This window comes from Psittacula echo, assembly GCF_963264785.1.
Source record: "Psittacula echo genome assembly, chromosome: 1".
Lineage (NCBI taxonomy): Eukaryota > Metazoa > Chordata > Aves > Psittaciformes > Psittacidae > Psittacula > Psittacula echo.
The window spans coordinates 149,786,617-149,805,940 of NC_137735.1; the positions used below are offsets into that span (position 1 = coordinate 149,786,617).

The 19,324-nt window shown below is 40.5% G+C and overlaps 1 protein-coding gene across 1 annotated transcript in view; it reads left to right on the forward strand.

The window, feature by feature from the left end:
- The window catches only part of MSRB3 (methionine sulfoxide reductase B3), a gene marked incomplete at both ends in the record, with an annotated part of 85,073 nt that overhangs the window by 39,030 nt on the left and 26,719 nt on the right, over positions 1 to 19,324 (forward strand). The window contains 2 exons of the mRNA XM_080623328.1: positions 48 to 125; positions 12,224 to 12,252. Coding sequence (XP_080479454.1) covers positions 48 to 125; positions 12,224 to 12,252 — 107 coding nt within the window. The remainder of the gene's footprint in view (positions 1 to 47; positions 126 to 12,223; positions 12,253 to 19,324) is intronic.

Below are 19,324 nucleotides of genomic sequence, written 5' to 3' on the forward strand. Positions count from 1 at the left end.
TAAATTCCTGAATTTATTTTTAAAATGTAGTGTTGTTGTTTTCCCAGTGCCTTTGAGGGGGAGTACACACATCATAAAGCTCAAGGAATATACAAATGTGTTGTTTGTGGGACTCCTTTATTCAAGTGAGTATGCTAAATATAGCCTTGAGATTTCTGTCTCTTAATTTATGTGCTGTGTTCTTGTGTGATTTTGTTCATATTCCAGTACTTAGGTAATTGTATTAAATCACTTCAGTCATGTAAATTGATGAGGGGTACGAAAGAAGAAAAGTAAATAATAATGCTATAGTAAAATCAGTCTTATAGTAAAGATTTAGTAAATATTTAGTAAATAAATAATTTATGAAATAAGATATAAGATAACCTTCAGATAAAATAGGTGATTTGACAGAAAAAAAAGTAATAATTCTTTTTTTTTATTTCTCATATGCAGCCATGCCAAGTAATTGTAACACTGGTTTTCACTGCGCTGACAGATACTGTTTTGTCTGTTAGCATTACTCACAGGGAGCTTTAAGGTCTGCATCCCAGACAGCCATGTTGCATCCGTGCTACAGCATTCTATCTGATAATGGAGAAAAAAGTAGATGTTTTTTTGGGAATCCAAGCAGTTAAGAAAACAAAAGTCAGGAAAATTGCATTACTTACTGAATTTTCTTCCATCCCTATTAGCACACATGGAGAGCTGGTTTAGGGATTCAGTTAAGGACTGAGAACGAAATTGCATTGCATGAAAAATGCTGTTTAGAAGTACTGTGGGAATTATGGCCCTAAATTTGGTGCTAGAAGCAGTGTTGATTGAATCCTCTCAATCACTGCATTGTTCTGCAGGGATTCAATTGTGTATGTATGTCTGTTTTTATTATTATTTCTGGCTGCTTGTGTTCATTCTGATGAAGAATTTCAGGGTTTTGCTTGGTTTTTTTCCCTTATTTCACACTGACTCAGTCCATCTCACTTGAAGAGGGTCCTTTACAGCAGCATGAAGCAGGATGGTCAGAATAGTGCTAATAATACAGGAAGTTGGGTCAGTAATAGGTTATAAAGGAAGATAAAACTGATGTAGCTCCAGAATCACCAGATGTGACAGTGATAGTTGTTCTCAAGAGTCTGTCTGCAAAGATGAAAGAAGCAGTTCATCTCTGTTAGGTCTGATTTATCTGTTAGGAGGATTACCTGCAGAAACTTAAGTAGTAATGTAAATCTTTTGAGTTGGAAAACTGATGTTTGTGAACTCAGCCAAGGCAATATTCTCATGTCATGTGTTACTGTGGTGCTTGGCTTGGCGGTACAAAGTGGAGATCTAAAGTTCCCATAACCTGGTTTTTTACTCTGCCGTTTAGACGTTCCCCTGCTTACTATAGCTAAATCTTTATGGGGGAAATCCTGGCTCTGTTGAAGTAAATTCAAATTTGGCAAATAAATACAATGGAGCAAGGATTTCACCTTCTATCTTCAAGACCGGCTTTCTTTTTATCATCTGCTGGAGAAAGAGTAGGGTTTTTTTTTACTGGGGTGAGATTTGGACAGCAGTAGTTCACATAAGTGAATGTGAACCAGTTTCCAGTTGCTTTCTGAATCTATTTAATATGAGAAAAACCTGCAATATGAGACTTACCTGTGATTATCTCAAGTGCACAGTATGCTATGGCATAGTCTTGACTTTTTTGAGTTAATGAGTTGGATTTCTCTATGTGAAATGAGCTGTATGGAAATGTCCCTGTTTTCTGATTCTCGTGGAGACTCCCCATGGATTTTATGGGAGGAGAGAGAGGGAAAGAGGGAAGTTGGCTTTTATTTTTAATAAATCCCAGGCCAATGGGCACCTGAAAAAAACATCTGGCTCATGTGTCCCAAGGCTGAACTGGCCTTAGCCCATTCTCCCCAAAGTCCTTGTGTGGCTCTTGCCACCTCTGGTCTACATCAAATTCAGCCAGTTGTTTTGAAGTGGCTGGCAAAGGTGGGAAGAAATGGAGAGGCCAAGAGGGGTCCATCTTCTTTTGTTTTACTGGCCCCAAAATATCAGTATATAATGTCTTCCTCAAATGGAAGATACATTCCTGTATCTTGGTGACTGCTTCAACCAGCTAAAAAAGTGAGAAGGAAACATAGATAAGAGAATGCCAAATGTATGCTGTCTACTACATTTTCCCAACAGAGTGTAAATCACCAAAGTATTTTCTGAAGAGTGAGGTGGTAGTACAATACAAAGAAATACCATTTCCCCATTTAAAATGCAAGTTGGTTTTATGGTAGCATTTCTTTTCTTTTTTTAATTTGCAGATAGTAATCTGAAACTTGCATTCCATTTGTTTCTCATTGGGTGTCCATTAATTTTTTTCCTTTGTGTCTTTGTAATCTGTAAATATATATATTTGGACTGTGGACCTGTCAGTTTAACTGGGAAAGAGACTGGAGCTTCAGCAGTAATATTAACAAACTTCAACTTTTAACATTTCTGATTTACGTTGTTTCATTACCGTGTGACACATGAGGTCAGGGAACACATGAATTTTACACTCCAGATGAAAGACCTGTTTTTTGGTACGTCTCTAAAACAGAGCTCTGTCTCTATCATGAGAAAGATAAAAGAAACAATAAGGAATTTAACATCTCTTCATCTACCTAGTGTTATGTACTACTTGTACTAGTGTTATGAGAAACCTCCCAAGCTTTATGGAGAGCATGCTTTAACTTTTCCCACAAAGGTGCCTCACATATAAAATCCATAATCATGCCTTTGAATCTAATTGTTCCATCTCTGAACTTTCATGCCAGACAGTCTCCCACATCCAGGTACAGCTGCCTGTAGAAAGCAATAAATGAGGGAGACAATAAACTAATCTCAAGGACCTCCTTTTCTTCAAGCCAAACCCTATGTGGTTTTGTGTTATGCTTACTCCAACCTAACTGCAAGCTTAAGCTAAAAATCATCAGCCCTGTTTCCCCTGCCTTTCTCTAGGGTGTTTTTTCATCTCTTCCCTGTCACTGGACCTCAGCCGGTGCAGCTGGAGCATGTCACAGTGCAGCACACTCATCTGATAGAAAACTAATTAGCCAAATTAAAAAAACCCTCATGCTTATCAGTTATACCTGCTCATGTTATTACTTTTTGAGCCACGTTTATCATGGCAGGAAGGTTGTGTGTTTCAGTATCAGTTCATAGGGAGCCACCTACACCACTCCAATCCTCAGCATTTTTTAAGGTTTGTGTGTATTTGCAGGATGGCACCTACTTCCGTTTTCCAAGGTATTTTGTTGTACACTATGCAAAAGTACCATTCTGTCCATAGCCACAGCAAGAGCAGGTTAGAATGGACCCAAGTGGAATCCACAGTTCGTTCTATTGCCATACAAGAGGAGCTCTTCAATGTTTAATAAACTACGGTCATGTCCTTTACCATATGCAGGACTGTGTGAGAAAGATGTGGTATGGATGGGAACTGGGAAGCCTGGGAGAATGATTTCCATTAAAAAAAAAAGAAATATTATTGTTGTGTCAGTTTCCAGTTTTTAGGGCCAAGGAATGAATTGCAAAGTCTTCATAAATCACCCAATGCTGCCTTTATTGCTTCCTGGAAGGAATTCTTGGTAATGGCATTGGCTCTTCTGAACATGCACTCGGAGAAACAGCAACACCCGTATTCATGTCATGTTTTCATTTGATTTTCATTGAACTGTGTCAGGTCTCTTCCTCATCTCTGTGACATCCAAAAGCAAATCAGGAGAAAAACAAAGCGTGACAGGGCAATACTGCAGTGCTGTTAGCATTGTACCACTCTTAACTTCACAACACAAGGGAGAATTTCAGTCATCGGGCTAGATCTGTACAAAGAATTTCCTTGCCCCAGGACTGAGTGCTTCATTAATGGTCTTTATGCTTTCTTTGTATCCTCTGAGCAGGCCAAATGACAAATCAGCACTGGGTATCTGGCTAGGATATCCCATATGAAGTAACTGCTGTAGTGTCTCTAATGAGATTTAATAGAACTACTTGAGCAACTTCATCAGCCCTGGCTGACTCTCATTTCCCCACAAAACTTTGTCAAAACCAGCAGCTTGTTTGATGACATTTGTTTGGGGTAAGTTAGCTCTTACCATGTCGGAATCATAGAATATTTTAGGTTGGAAAAGACCTTTCAGATCATCAAGTCCAACTCTTAACCTAGTACTGCCAAGTCTGCCACTAAAACATGTCCCTCAGTGCCACATCTACATGTCTTTTAAACACCTCCAGGGATGCTGACTCAACCAGTTCCCTGGGCAGCCTGGTCCAATGCTTGACAGCTCTTTCTGGTGAATAAACTCTTCTTAATATCCAGTCTTAACCTCACCTGGCACAACTTCAGGCCATTTCATCTCATCCTATCACTTGTTACTTAGGAGAAGAGACCAACCCCACCTTGCTACAACTTCCTTTCAGGTAGTTGTAGGTAGCCATAAGGTCTCCCCTGAGCCGTCTCTTCTCCAGACTAAGCCCCTCCAGGTACCTCAGCTGTTCCTCGTAAGACTTGTGCCCCAGACCCTTCACCAGCTTTGTTGCCCTTCTCTGGACCTGATCCAGCATCTCAATGTCTTCCTTGTAGTGAGGGGCCCAGAACTGAAAGCAGGATTTGAGATGTGGCCTCACCAGTGCCAAATATAGGGGATGATCACTTTACTAGTACTGCTGCCCATACTATTCCTGATACAAGCCTGGATGCTGTCGGCCTTCTTGGCTGCCTGGGCACAAGCTGGCTCAATCAGTCATCAGGCAGTATTACCAAACAGTTCTCATCCAAACCCAGATTTTTACTAGGGTTGCTCCAGGAAGCTTGGCCTCACTTGGAGTATTGTGTGCAGTTCTGGTGTCCTTAACAGAAAAAGGACATGGAACTGTTGGAACAAGTCCAGAGGAGGGCCACGAGGATGATCAGGGGAGTGGAGCACCTCCTGTATGAAGACAGGCTGAGAAAGTTGGGGCTGTTCAGGCTGGAGAAGAGAAGGCTGCGTGGAGACCTCATAGCAGCCTTCCAGTATCTGAAGGGGGCCTGCAAGGATGCTGGGGAGGGACTCTTCATCAGGGACTCTAGTGACAGGACAAGGGGTAACGGGTTCAAACTTAAACAGGGGAAGTTTGGATTGGATATAAGGAAAAAGTTCTTTACTGTAAGGGTGGTGAGGCACTGGAATGGGTTGCCCAGGGAGGTTGTGAGTGCTCCATCCCTGGCGGTGTTCAAAGCTGGGTTGAACAGAGCCTTGGGTGACATGGTTTAGTGTGAGGTGTCCCTGCCCATGGTAGGGGAGTTGGAACTAGGTGATCTTAAGGTCCTTTCCAATCTTAACTATTCTATGATTCTATGATCTTAAAACTTGCAAAAGTTCCTATGTTTTTTGGTGACTGCCCCCTAGAAAAGGCTGATGGTGTTAAAAATTAGTAAAGTTGCTGTCACTGAGCATTGATTTCTTGCTTTATCATGTTTTGGTTGAAACCAGCCATTGTTTTGAGTCTGGCGTGTCACTGCTGGATGAGAAATTTTTGCGCACTCCTGATCATCTCACCAAAAATCAAGATAGCAGAGTTCATCTTCCTCAGAGCCATCTAGAGTCTGGAGGTTTAATCTACCTCTAAGAATGACCATCAATACGAATGCCTTACTTACTGCAGTCCTGCAATCAAGTTGCTTTGTGAATACAGCCGATGGCATCTTCCACATCTGAAAGTACCTGAATGCTGAATCCACATCTAATGCTACTGGGATGCTGAAAATGTGCTAAGTTGTGCACAGCTTATCACAGCTGTGGCATGGGGCCATAGCTGGCACTTGACCTAGTGATTACAATTTGCTGTGGTGGTTTGGAACAGAGCTTTGTCCTCTTGATCTCCAGGAGCCCCTTGGAGGAAGAATGGTACCATTCTGCCCTTGGGTGGAGCTGCTGGGCAGCTTTCCTGGAAAAGCTCTCTTCACTGGGTGCTTGGCAAGCATGGCATAGTGGAACTGCAGTCATTGTAGCAAATGATTCTTCAATCCTATTCAACTCATGGGTAGTGTTTAATATCCTCTAACTGGCAGCTTCTTGGCTGGTGATGAACGTTCATTTCACTACCCTCATATAAGCAATGAAGTCTGGCAAGATTCTTATGTTAAGAATTAGGAAGCAAGAGCAAGTTTGGAAAACAAAAAACACTTCATCTAATTTTTCTCCTCAGTCCATGACCACGTGGTCTTGTTTCTTCAGTAGATCAGCTCTATTGTACTCAGCTGGTTGCCTCCCACAAATGCAGTAATGCACAGTCTGAATTATTGCAGGCCGAGGCCACTGGATAAGACTGCCAGCTACAAGCCAAAAGAACAGCAAACCTGCAGTTTCCTGTTGCTTGTGTTCTCTGGATAATAACCCCTCTGGCAGTGAAAACAAGGACAGGAATATGAGGGATTTCATATCCCTTTGCTAGGCAGAGGACATTCCAATGAGTATCCTTTCCAAAAGGCAAATATGGATGTAGATTTCCTAGGAGAAATGTGCTAGGAATACAAAAAAAAAGAAAAGAAGAATGAAAAAGGGGCTTGAAATTAAACATTTTAAGTATTTTAAGGTCTCATTGAGAGAAGCCTGTGAAATTGCTTTGATTTACCTATTGCTGAGCACAGCTGAATTGCATATCCTCATTGAGGGTACTCAAAATAAGAGGAAATACATGCAAAGGTTTCCATAATGCTAGAGAGATATATAGATAACTCCACTGATTTTATTGAGAATTTCATTGATATATTTCACTGTAAAATCTCAATGAATTCTTTGTAAACTTTTAAGGCTGATTGTAATTTCCCCTGTTTGAAGTTCACACTGCTTTGACTTGTTCATCAGTCACCCTGCTTGGAAGAACTAATTTTCAGCAGGTCTTAACCTACGTTATGCTTCACTCTGTGTGTGTATGTACCCTACATATTCAGGTAGGGTGGATTGTTATGGATTATAACTGCAGAAGCTGCAGATTTCTATGTTTACCTGTTTATAACTCTCACATGAAAATAAGCTCTGAGACAGAACTCACCCAGAAACATGGTATTAAAATGCTCTTTTTGAGTTTGGCTTTTCATCAGTATGCAAGCAGAAATTGTCACAGCAGCCGTCAACATGGAATCAGTCTTTTTTCTGTCGTCTTGGAAAGCAAGATTAAAAACATATCTTTAACTAGGCTTCCTAAGGATGTTTGCAGCATCATGCTGTCTGTGTGTCAGTCCTTTCCTAATAAGAAGACTGTATAATTTAATCTACTTGCCAATTTCAGCCAAATTTGGCAGGGGAGTAGCTATTAGACCTCAGAGATATTAAGTTCTTCAAACTTTCATGAAATCCTTGCACATTCAATCCCTCTCTGAGGGGAGACCTGAGCAAGAGTTCAACTGTATTATTAGATTATAACAGATAATATTATTGTAAATAATATATATATTACTGTATTATAACACAGAATCCACATGAGGGTGGAAGGGGGAGAGGCATTATGAATGTCCAGCTCTGGGAAGTACCTGAGAGTAGTTTTGCCACCTTAGACACTATAGGATCTGTCCTGTGGCCACAGCGCAGCAGCAAGCCAGGCTTTACTCCTTCTGCGGCCCGAGGAACTAGTTGGTTCTTAACGCTTGGGGGCTTCTCAAATTCCCTGATGGTGCGGGTCTCATAAATTCCTAGGTAGTTACATCAGGGATTAATTTTTACGTTGGAATACTGCTGTGTTTTTCTTTCTGGAAGCTTGCCTCGTTCTTTGGAACTCAGGCTCATGAGTGAGATCAGTGACTGCTTCCAAGTAATGGTTTGCGTTTTCAGAAGGGCTGTGTCCATGCCTTTAAATAAAATGGACAAAAGTCTGTTCTCCAGCCCTAAGGCAAGTGACAAGACATGGCTTGTGTTTGTTAGCCTAAATTACTCTCCTCTGAAACAGAGTGGCCTGGTTCATCGTGGTTGTGGTAGGCAATGGTGCCTGGCATGAGCATCCCCTGCAGCTTGGACAGGGCTTGTCTAAGAGAGTGCTAGTTCTCATGAGCATGATATAGGCCAACACAGTGTCCAGGGTCATGTTTACAACTGACCATTTCTGTCCTGGCCTTCTTTAGCTTGCTAGCAATGATGTAACCAAGAACACTGGTATTCCAGTGTGGTATTTTCTGTACTATTGGAGGCAAACAGGAAAGAGAGAGGAATCATATTATTCTGCTCAGTCACCTGGGCCAGGTCATCGATTGGCTTGGACTGCATCAGGAACCTGCTAGATCCCTGTTTTTTCAGCAAACTGCCCATGCCAATATGGAATAAAGTTCTTTCTTTGAAAATGAAGCTGTACCAGAGCTGCACCTATAATCTTTACATCTATAAGATCTTTATTCAGAGTCCTTTTCAGAGGAGAGGGGTATTCTGAATGTCTGCCCCTACCAATGTTGTGTTTAGCATACTTGAATCAAAACCTTGCAAAGGAACAGCCTGGTATAAACTGCTAATGCAAAAGTGTAAGAAAGCCAAGAGGAGTCAATGACCCTTCAGTGTTAAACCAAAAAGTTTAGAATTGCAGAGGGTTCATCAGGTGCTTTCTGAGAGAGCTGTGGGGCTTTCAAAGGGTATTCCCAGTGTTGGGCTTCAACAAAGCCTGTTAAAGATTTCATCAAGACCCGTGAAAGAAAAAGGCAGTTGTAACGCAACAGTAGAGGTTCTGCAGTAAATCCTCTTTCACCTCTCCCTGCCAAAAGCCTGCTTTAATGGCTAACAGCAAACGTGTGTTACCTTCAGTTGCAGTGTGTCTGGTCATGCTATAGTATGTGGCTCTGTGCGACTGCAGTTCAGTCATACTTTGGAAGGCAATAGCTCAAAATCCACACTTCAGGAACACATGCCGAGTATCATTACTCAGTTCCTCTTTCTTTCTCAGTACTTGGCAGTCTGAGCATCTGGTTTACGGTGCCTTTCAAAAGGAGCAGATAGAAATCCTGCACCTCTTTGCAGTACAGATAAAATTACCATAATGAGTTTTATTGTTTGTGTTTGTTTTCATTATTTCTGGGATCTTTAAAAGTGTTGCAGCACCTTGTCCTTAGCTAAACCTTTCCAGTAGCTCACTATTTCCTTGCATATTGTGTGTTGGTAGCCGAGTTACTTGGCTTTTGTATTGCCATGTGTTGCATATATTTGAGCCATATCACAGTTAGAAAGCACTTTATAAATACCCTCTTGCTCTCTTCATGCAAATAAATTTCTTTACAAATATATTTATGAATGATTCCCTGACTTTCAGAGTACTCCTGTGTGACAAAAGTAGAGAAAATATTCACAAAACTATTCTGTGCTTGCGGTTGTTGTTTTTTTCCCCTTCTGGGTGTGATAAAAGGCAGTTTGTACAGTCAGTGCCTGCCTGTGTAAGGTGAATGTTGTCTGGCAGGATGCTTAGGTTGGCTATCAGAGTATGTACAATGATAAAAAAAAATATATAAAGAAGTTTTCCTTCTGGTTGAGAGTAGTTCTAGAAGAATAAAGGAGTCAGAGTGAATATTCTTGTGTGTAGCAGAACATCCCTTTGGGACATACTTTCAGCATTTATTTTTAACCTATTGGCCATTTTTTAGTTGCGTGTTTTTAATGTCTATGTGCAACTGTGTCTGATACCTTTGTCTAGTGTGCTGTCAAGAAAAATATGTAGATACTGGCAGATCTAGGGGAAAAGTCCTGGTTGACTGAAATTGCTGACAGTTTTGTCATTCCTTGAAGTACTCAAGGTGACTGTGTTCTTGGCAGAGTGCTTCTCTCACATCTACTACTTGTTGCTTATTTGCAGTGCCAAAGACACTTCATTATTTTCCTCCCTTTTTTCTGTGCCCTTCTAAGATCTCTGACAATCTCTGTAATGCTGTGTCCTAAGTTTTGCATTGTTTTCCCAAGGTGACATGGTGACCATAAAGTAGGCGACCCTCCCCTCTTGATGGCTTCTAGTGCTACCTCCCATGCTGTGTTTTCTTTCATAGCTATTCCTCTGTTGCTAGACAAAGTTCTATTAATTTATCACCCCATATCAGCTTTCTGATTTGTGTCCAGTAATTTATGACTGTTTGGAGCTTTGGTACTCATTACAGTGCCCAGTGACCCTGGTGACCCTCCTCCTCCTGTACTCACTGCAACGTCGGTCTCTGGGCCAGCTTCTTGATGCTGCAGGTTGCAGTGTGTATGGCCGTGTCAAGCCATGCAGGCTGAAGACCAGGGTCTTTGTCTAACTTACACCGAGTATAAGGAATTTAAGCAGCAAGAAGTTGATTGCATAGATAAACAGACACTGAGGGTAAGATTCATATGTTGGCTCTGACCACGTAGGTCATGAGGTGCTGCTGATACAGTGATGAGCATGAGAGAATAGTCTAGACAGTCCTTTAGACTGCAGCTTGAGGAGAATATTGTAACTACAATGCTGAGTTTTACCTGGAACTCAGTGGAATTCCTCCCAGTTACCAGCACACATTTTTGGTAAGGTGGGACTTTATCCTGCTGGTCATTAATAAAAAATGAAATACACTGCTCATGGCAGTTACTGGTGGTGATATTCGTGAAGGCACATCTGCAGCACACTTTCTTTGTTCAGTGCTTTTGGTGGTACTTTATTAGTACCAATTAAGAACGTAAGTTATGTTTTTCCCTTCCATCTCTTTGCCACTTGAGAGTTATATTTAAGACATAAAGGACTGTGAGCACTGGGAGAAGGTGGAGAATGAGCAGGAAGGAAGAAAGGAGTTGTTTCCTTTTTGTTGGCTTTATATGCGACTAATAGTGTGAATGTGTTCATTTTTAAAACCATGATTTCTTTGATATTTGTTGGCTGTAGCATAGATGGAATGGAATGGAATTACAATGCCAATTATATAAAATATATGGAGTACATATAAAATGCATCTACACGTACCTGCATGTACAAGCTTATAAAACAAAAGAAGAAGTAAACCTCCAATTAGTTCTTCAGCTTCGGTCATTTATTTTTCAAAAAAGGACTGTAACTTCCCCCAAAACATCCCCTGCTTGATGCAATGTAAAAGGATCCAACATTGTACTTCCTCCTTGGAATTTGTGGGGAAATGCATTTTGCTGCCAACGTAACATCCTTTAACAGGTCTCCTGCTGGTCAGACCTCGCGTCGTGCTGTGACAGCCATGACCATGTGTGCAACTGATTGTTAGTGGGCGATATAAATCTGATTGGAACATGCCTGTTAATTGGTTTGAGAGCCCGATATAGACAATGCTGTCCTATAGCAGATTGTGTAGATAGGCCTAGTCATAGGGTTAATTCTGCTTGACAGCACATCAGCAGCATCTTGAGAGTAATTACCCAACTTAAGTTTTCCCACAGTTGAATTGAGATCTTCAAAGGCTTCTACATTTACAAGTATTATTAACCTATATCTGAAACATGATGTTCCCACAAGGGCTAATTTTTTCTTCCTTTTATTAAATATACAGGTTATAGGGTTCATTTGCTAAGTGCTAAGCCCTTAGAAGAAAACAGTGCTTGTTAGAGAGGGAAAAATCTGCAGTGCACAACCAAAGCTAATGGTGCATAATGCACACATCATTGTCTTTTTACAAAGACTTTTAAAACAAGTTAAAACTTAGGTCTGGCTCCCTTCCTCTCTCCCTCTCTCCCACCCCCCGCTTTCCACTTTTAAGAAAATCAAACCACTTATTCCTATGTGCAGAGTGAGTAAATTGAAGACACACACAAACAAAACCCTCCTAGGATGTTGTACAATTAAGTACAGATCATTGGATACAATACATATGACATTAATGAAACGGTATCTGCTTCAAAAATAGATTGGAAACATTCATGAATAAATTAAATCCTCTTAATGACTTTTCAAAAATGAAAATGAATGAAAACAATATTTATTTCATAGGAGCAACTGTGTGCCATGATTCACAGCATACAGTTAAATCCTGGTTTGAATTTATATTCTATTTTCTGCATTCATTTTGTGATTTGTCTTTTAAAATATCTTCTTTTTAACTTGACACTATAAAAAAACCCCAGATATTAAAGATAATAGTTACTATTTGGATTCAAATGCCCATAAATGCATTAAATATTAACATACAGAAGTAGGCAGTCTTGTTAAAGATGATATTTGGTGGGGGGGATCAGTCTGATAAATGGCTTTTAGGGCATAAAGCAGTTCTTGTAACTCACGATCTTTTTATTTTCTTTTGCAGGTCAGAAACGAAGTTTGACTCCAACTCAGGTATGTTTAAATTTACAGTGTTTTGCTGAATGTACACTATTCAGGTTAATCTCAAAAGAGTAGTTTATCAGTTCAAGTTCAGTTTAGTTTTAAACAAACTGGGGTAGGTCCGTCTTAAAAAGGATCTTCATTTCTCACCCTCTGGAAACAGCATTATTGCTGTGAAACATTTGCTTTCATTCCTTTCATTAGTTCCCGTCTCTTTACATTTTCCCAAAAGATGATCAGGAAGATGTATCTTGCGACAGGCTTTAATTGATCCAGAAAAATTATAACACAAATAAATGATAATACAGACTAAAGCAAATGGAGGATTGAAGTCAAGCTTGGGAATGATCACTGCTTTAAGGGAGAATGTTTTTCTTCTTGGTGGACAAAGACTTTTCATGGGAATTTGAAGTCAGTGCAGCCTATCTGTCAGGAAACAGATGATTTGTCATCAAATTTTCATGACAGATGCATGTACACAACGCATGCCAGAGCAGTCTGTAGAGCTCGCTTTAGGAGGCTTACCAAAAGGCAGTCTCTCTCAAGTTGTCTTTTTAAAGAATTGTAATGTGTTGTAGGGATTGGGAGGGAAGTGAAGGTCAGTCTAACAGGTTAATGTGTATCCAGCAAGACAAAAACCACAGGACAGCAAACGGGGACGGTTAGGGAAAAAACAGAGATCCTAATACCAGACTGTTATTTATTCAGTTAACTATTCCTGGGTGTTCCTTGAACTTAAACAATAGTAAATTAAGACTAGGCTGTTGTCCTGAAACGAGCTGAAATGTCTGTTGCCTGAAAAGGTCATTCAAAATACATTTTTTGTTAAGATGAAAAAGAGTGGTTTAAGCAGAAAACTTGATACTATTATGACAATTTTGGGTTTAGGCTGGTGTTATGTTCTATATGGTTTGTTTTATGCAGTGATTATAATTGCTTATAATGATACGAATTTTACAATATATATTAATCAGAGTGTTCATGAAATAGCATGTTTCCTTTTGTCCCAGTTACAGCATGATTTGGGTTTGAAATGTGAGGTATTACATTGCTTTTTCTTTCCACATTAGATTTTATCTTTGGAACTATATGGGAGTGAAATCTACAGCAGGAAGCATTTATGTAGCCAATTCCTACATCTTGTATACTTGAATCATCTTGCTTCTATTATGATTTTAGTCTGTGAGTTTGAGGTTACTTGCTTTAAATACTGCTTGAATGAACTCTGTGATAAGATTGCTTCTTGGATCTTGACAAAACAGTTTTACATGGCGGGGGGTGGGGGGTGTAGCTGTACACGCTGCCTGCCATTACCCCCTTTCTTTTAGTAAAGTCACCAAAACTAGGGTGAGGAGTGGTGTCAAACATCTCACTTTTCTGTTGAGCAGTAAATGCTCTCTGCAGAACTTCAGTTTGCTTGGTGGATTAAACTACAGTCAGTTTGCTGTAGAGAGCTTCCTCTTTTGAGGAAGCTCTGCTGTTTGGTGTCCAGTTCTGCATGCTGCTCCCCTTGGCAGTGGAGGCAGGGGTACAGTATTTCTGAGGGAGCACAGAGCAGGGATAAAGGTTTAGCATTATCACAGCTATGGTGAATGCCTGCTCAGTAGGTGTCATAGGGCATCTGTGACTGGACTCTAGAGTGAGCATGAGCTTTTAAATGTCTCCTCTTCATCTCTGTGGGCTCTACAGGCTTCCTTCTTTGAGCTTGGGTCCATATTCTGGGCACAGTTTGTCACTTATTTCTCACACAGCAGCACAGGTTGCCCAAAGAATAGAGGACTAGAGTTGTTCCCCCTACCCTCCTCTTCTGAAGACATTCCTTAGGCAGTGTTCTTACAAGCCAAATGCTCTGGCCTTGTGAATGCCTAGTGCAGTTTTGTCTCCCCAAAAGCACAGAGCGCACAGAGGTTGCAAAAGGATTTGGAAGTAAAGACCATTTACAGGAGACCACACAAAAAATACATAAATGTAAATGAGCAGTTAAAGACCCTGGATCTTCTCTGTCTCCACCTTTTTTTTTTTTTTTGTGCACATAAATATTTTCTGCATGCACACCAGAATTCTCTGTAGCAGGTGATTGATGTTATTTTGCTGAGTGTCAACATCAACAGGTACCATGAATGTCAAGGTACCTTGTATACCGTTAAGAATACAGTATAGAAGGTCTGGGACTGAGGAATTTCTTAGATTTATTCCTCATTTTTCTGCAGAGCCTCACTTTCATCTTCTGCTTGTGATCCCTTTTTCCTAAATCCCTGGGGAAGTCTTTGGTTGGAACAGTTTCAGGCTTTCCTGACTTGGGACCCTGGCCACCCCCAAGGTGTTTTAAGGATCCTCACTGGTGATCCAGATTGCCAATGGATGTGGCTGGCTAGGCCAGCCTGGGCTCCTGGTCCCAAATGCTGTACTTGGAATGCAGAATTACTGAGGTTTAACACCTTGGTCTCATCAGTGGTGCCACTTTCAGCACAGCTTTCAGTTAACAACCAAGGGCAGATGTTAAAAGTTAGTACAAAACCCAGATTAAGCACACAATTAAAATGACATCTTAAGAGAAAAGAAATCAAAGAAACTCCATAACCTCAAAGTGCATTTCATGGCCAGCAACACCAAAGCCGAAAAAAACCCCTTAGCTGTTGAACGGTACAGCAGCCTTCCTGTTACAGAGACAGTACTCAGTTCTTCCACCAAAAGCTTTTCTTGAGAGATAGTGCAAGCATTTAGAGTGTATCTTTTGTTCTCAATATGTGAGATTAGAGAAGTGGAGATAGTGTGATCAAGTCAACAGTTATCATCCAAATAAAACATCACTGCTTTTGTTTCCCCACCAAACAGTTTGCCATTGCTTTCCAAAACCAAGACCAGACCTCTTGCTGCCTCGCAGTAAACAGGAGGAGCAGAGCAATGTGCTGGTGATGACAGAGAGGCATCCTCATAAAAAACTCTTTCTCTGGTATAGATGGGTGCAGTGCCCTATGTAACACCGTGTTCTGCAAAACACGGGCCTTTGAAGTGTGTAAATGTAGCATTGGTTTTAAAAGGGCTGCTGCCATTTGACACCAATGACTCTCTATTTCTGCAACCTTTTGTTCCTTGGAGACTCCTTAAGGTATTTTCATATCCCTCATTTCATTTTCACCCCAGACTGTGATTCCTGAGTAAACCAATGATCTTGCAAACTGGAACAAACATGCTTTGTTCTCCTTTATCTCGTATTACTCAAAACAGTTCAAGCACTGAACGTAAGAATGAGGTAATTTCATTCTAGAATGAATATTTTCTTCCAGGGAGCTGTTATACAACCTGTCCCATGCTCTAAATGAACCCTAATGTTAATTCCAGTTAACCTGCAAGTCTCAATATGCCCTTGTTAAGTATTTGTCAATGCTTCCTGTACTTGTCTTCCCTAGAAATATTTGTGAAGAATTAAAAGAAGTCTTTCTGAAGCAAGTACAAAGACAGGAATACAGCTTTAAAAGTGCCCAGTAGGCTCACTGTAAGTGTAACCCTGGAAATGTTGTTCAACACTGAAATATTAGGCAAACATTGTCAAAAGAAGATTAATTTGAATTTGAGCATTCACTTAAAAGAGGGCTGTAAAATTCCTATAGTGATGATTGGGATTTATCATATAAATAGCTATAACATCTGTAGGGGACACACATTCTTCATATCATGACGAACAGTTCCATCTGAGAAACTTCTTTTTCTCTACTGATTCTTCGTAAGTCTATAGCTGGCAGAATTTCAGTCTCAGAGACCGTGGGGTTAGTTTCATGCTGTTAGAAGACCTTATGAAATGAAACAATTTTGCTTTCCTGTCATAATATGATAAATTTCAGTAGTACTGAAAATAGATTTTTTTTCCCTAAAAAAGTACTTGAAAGCAAAAAAGATTGTAGGAAATTTTTTTTTTCTCAAAATCTGTTAGGAACAAAGCAAGCCACAAAAAACACAGCTGAAAGTATTTTGGTTTAATTATTAGTATTTTGGTAGTGTCTAAAATGCTTATTGTGCTGTGTGTTTGGTTGGCAAATTTTAGAATTTAATAATGTAAGAATTATATTGGAGCAATAAGCTAATGAAAGATTTATTTTTTCAAATTTAGAGTAAAATATGTCTTCATGGTGCTGTTCTGTAACAGGAAGAATTTGTAGGTCTCAGAAGCTGTTGCTGACCTCTGTTAATTCAGGAAATCAGGGAGTGCAATGCAGTGACAGTCAGGGAAGCACTGTGCTGCAGAAATGTGCACTGGCAAAAGAGAGAGGAGTGTCCAAGGGTGCACAGTGCTTCAGCTGGGCTCTTCATCGCTCACTGTGCCAGTTTCCTGCTTCTGTCAGAAAGAGAGGTGCATCTCCAACCACCCTTCTGTCTCCCTGCTTCTACACAGATCACATGAAATGTAGAGATCACCTATGTGATTTTATATCACTGTTTGTGTCAATACTTTGGAAACATTCCAATTAGTACCAGGAATTAAGCTATAATAGCTGCCCAGGCAGCTAGAGGCTGTCCTGAGGGACAGCTACACACGAGCTTTTGTTGGATTCCTGCTGCTCCAGCAGTCAAATACAAAGCAAGTCAAGGAGCCCCCAACAGTTCCTGGAATTTCCTTTGCCTGCCTTGTCTGGACTCACAGTGTCAACTAGAGGCTCCGCAGGTCATTTCTCCTCTCTGCACATCGCTTTTTCCATCAGAATGAGTGTATGCCTATGTCTTCAGCATAGCACAATGCTGTCACCCCTCTATCCCCATCAAAATTTCCATCCATGCCTTTCTCACCTCTTGTATTTACTGGTGTCATTCCCTTAATGTGGCCCCTATGATGTCTAACTTGCTAGGCTGCATGATTCAGCACAGGTGCTAGAGAATGGTTGAAGGTTGGGGGTGGTCAGATGTTTTCCTCCCATAAATTCCTCCTGGTTACACTTCCAGATGTTCAGCAATAGGCTTTCCAAACTCTTGCTATCAGCCCCGATTTCCTCTAGCCTGTCATCAGTCCCATTGTATGAAAGTCATCAGTACAACTGCTAAGAGCATAAGGAACTCTTCACCCAAGTAAGAGAGAAATGAAGACCAAAAGGCATCTTGAAAGTGAGCATCTCTTACTGATCCTTGCTACTAGGGAAACCCAACAGAAACTTAACTTGCCTGAAACCTTAGGTCTTGGAAGCAGCAGGGTCCTCAGTAATGTCATCCACTGATTGATTGGATCATAGCTCCAAATACAGATTAATGAATTAATTCCTGAATTTTATTGATGTCAGCTTATTCACCCAGGTTGTGATAGAGCGGTTCTGAATTTCTGCTTAGCAAGTCTGAGGAATAGGGAAGAGAAGAGACTTTTGGTGTTCATAACAAAATCATATTGACAAGTTCATCAGTCACTCTACAACCAGAGTATTTGATTAAAAACCATAAAATGATTACCTGTAGAGTCTGTAAGAGGGTAAAGTGGCAAAATTACCTGAGACACTGAAGAATAGGGATGCTCCAGAGCTCTTTGGGTGAGGCAAACGATCTCTCCAGAGTCTCTTTCAGCTGTGAGGAATTATTCCCTTCTCTCTGGCCACCATCAGTGCATGAATTTTGGAAAGAGTGCGTGAGCTGGCACAGAGAGACAGCAACTACATGAACAGAACAGCAGCTTGAGTAAGATAATCATCTTACTTGTCATTGCCTGTTAGTGCTATTTTGGTTTTGGCATTAACAACTCTACAAGCAGATCATTAGGGATGCAGTGGCTGGAGAGCACGGTCTGTTATATTTGTTCAGCAGCGAGGTAAGCATTTAGATTCAGGTGGAAACTGAACCATCTGTTGAATGTTTTTAGGGTCATACTGCAATGTGGCTTGGAGTACAGATGGCTGGGACATCTCACTGGTAAAGCCCAGTGAGCTACATGCATGTAACAGCACTGATCTGCAGTAAATGATCATCATCCTGCTCTTGTGCCTCTTGGAAAGATGGCAAAAGTTGGTCAAATTATTTCAGCATATAGAACAAGGTTTTAATTTGTTGAGGGCTGATTAAAAATGTAAGCATGCAGGCAGGCTTGCTCATCGAGGATTTTTAAAGAAGGCAGTTAGCTGCCAAAGGACTCCAGATGTGTAACTTTCTGAATTCTAATACTAGCTTTGCAGTTGCAGATGTCTTTTCCTCCCACTTTCTCTGTTTATCTTATTTGTATCTGAGCTGGGCTATTCCTTGCTATCATTGACATGATTCTTCTCAGTTGTCAGAATATTTTAAGAGGAAGCTTGTTCACTTCCTCAAGCTAGATCCATGAATCTACCAATAGAGGCCAGCAGCCTTGATCATCCTGAGGACAGCCTTAAATCCTTCTGTGTGAATGATTTGTGTACCTGATATTTGCAGGGTATTGGGGATAATATATCCCTGCAAGAATTCCTGTTTGTGTTCTTATTAATAGGGCAGCTACTTAAAGATGCTCTGCTCCCATGAGCTAGCACACAAACTCACTGTCATTCTGTCAGTGTGGGGCAAGAACTGTGTCTTAAAGGGCCTTGCTCATGGAGCCAGGAATGAAATACCAGCAAAGACAAATGAAATTTTCTATTTCTGTCTTACACACACTTCAATAATCATTGCTGCTTCTTTTTTGCCTGGCTCTGGGGATCTTGCTGAGAAGGATTTTGCAATGTGTTTAAATTGGTCCTGTAATGAAAATGTTTAGATGTAGGTTTCCATTTTATTATAATGAATGTAAGCAAATTCATCAGATGTATTCAGGAGATTTTTTTGTGCCCTTCTTTCGAAGTATCGAAGGCAATCTTTCCTATTTTTTGTTTCATTGTAAATAGCTAGAACAGGCTGTCTTTAAGAAACAATTTGGCAAAGGTAGTCTGAGAAGACATGAATAATATATAAATCATGGTCTGATTACATGGAATTGGAAACTGTGATACTCAGTTACATTATAAAGTACAATTGGCTGAGGGCTTTTTTATTCGTCGTATGTATAGCTGCTTCAGATAGGCTTGGTCTGGTGGGGAGTTAGTCTGTTGTTAGTCAGCAAATTGTTACTGGTCTGGAGGGCTGGATTTCTTAAATACAAAAACAT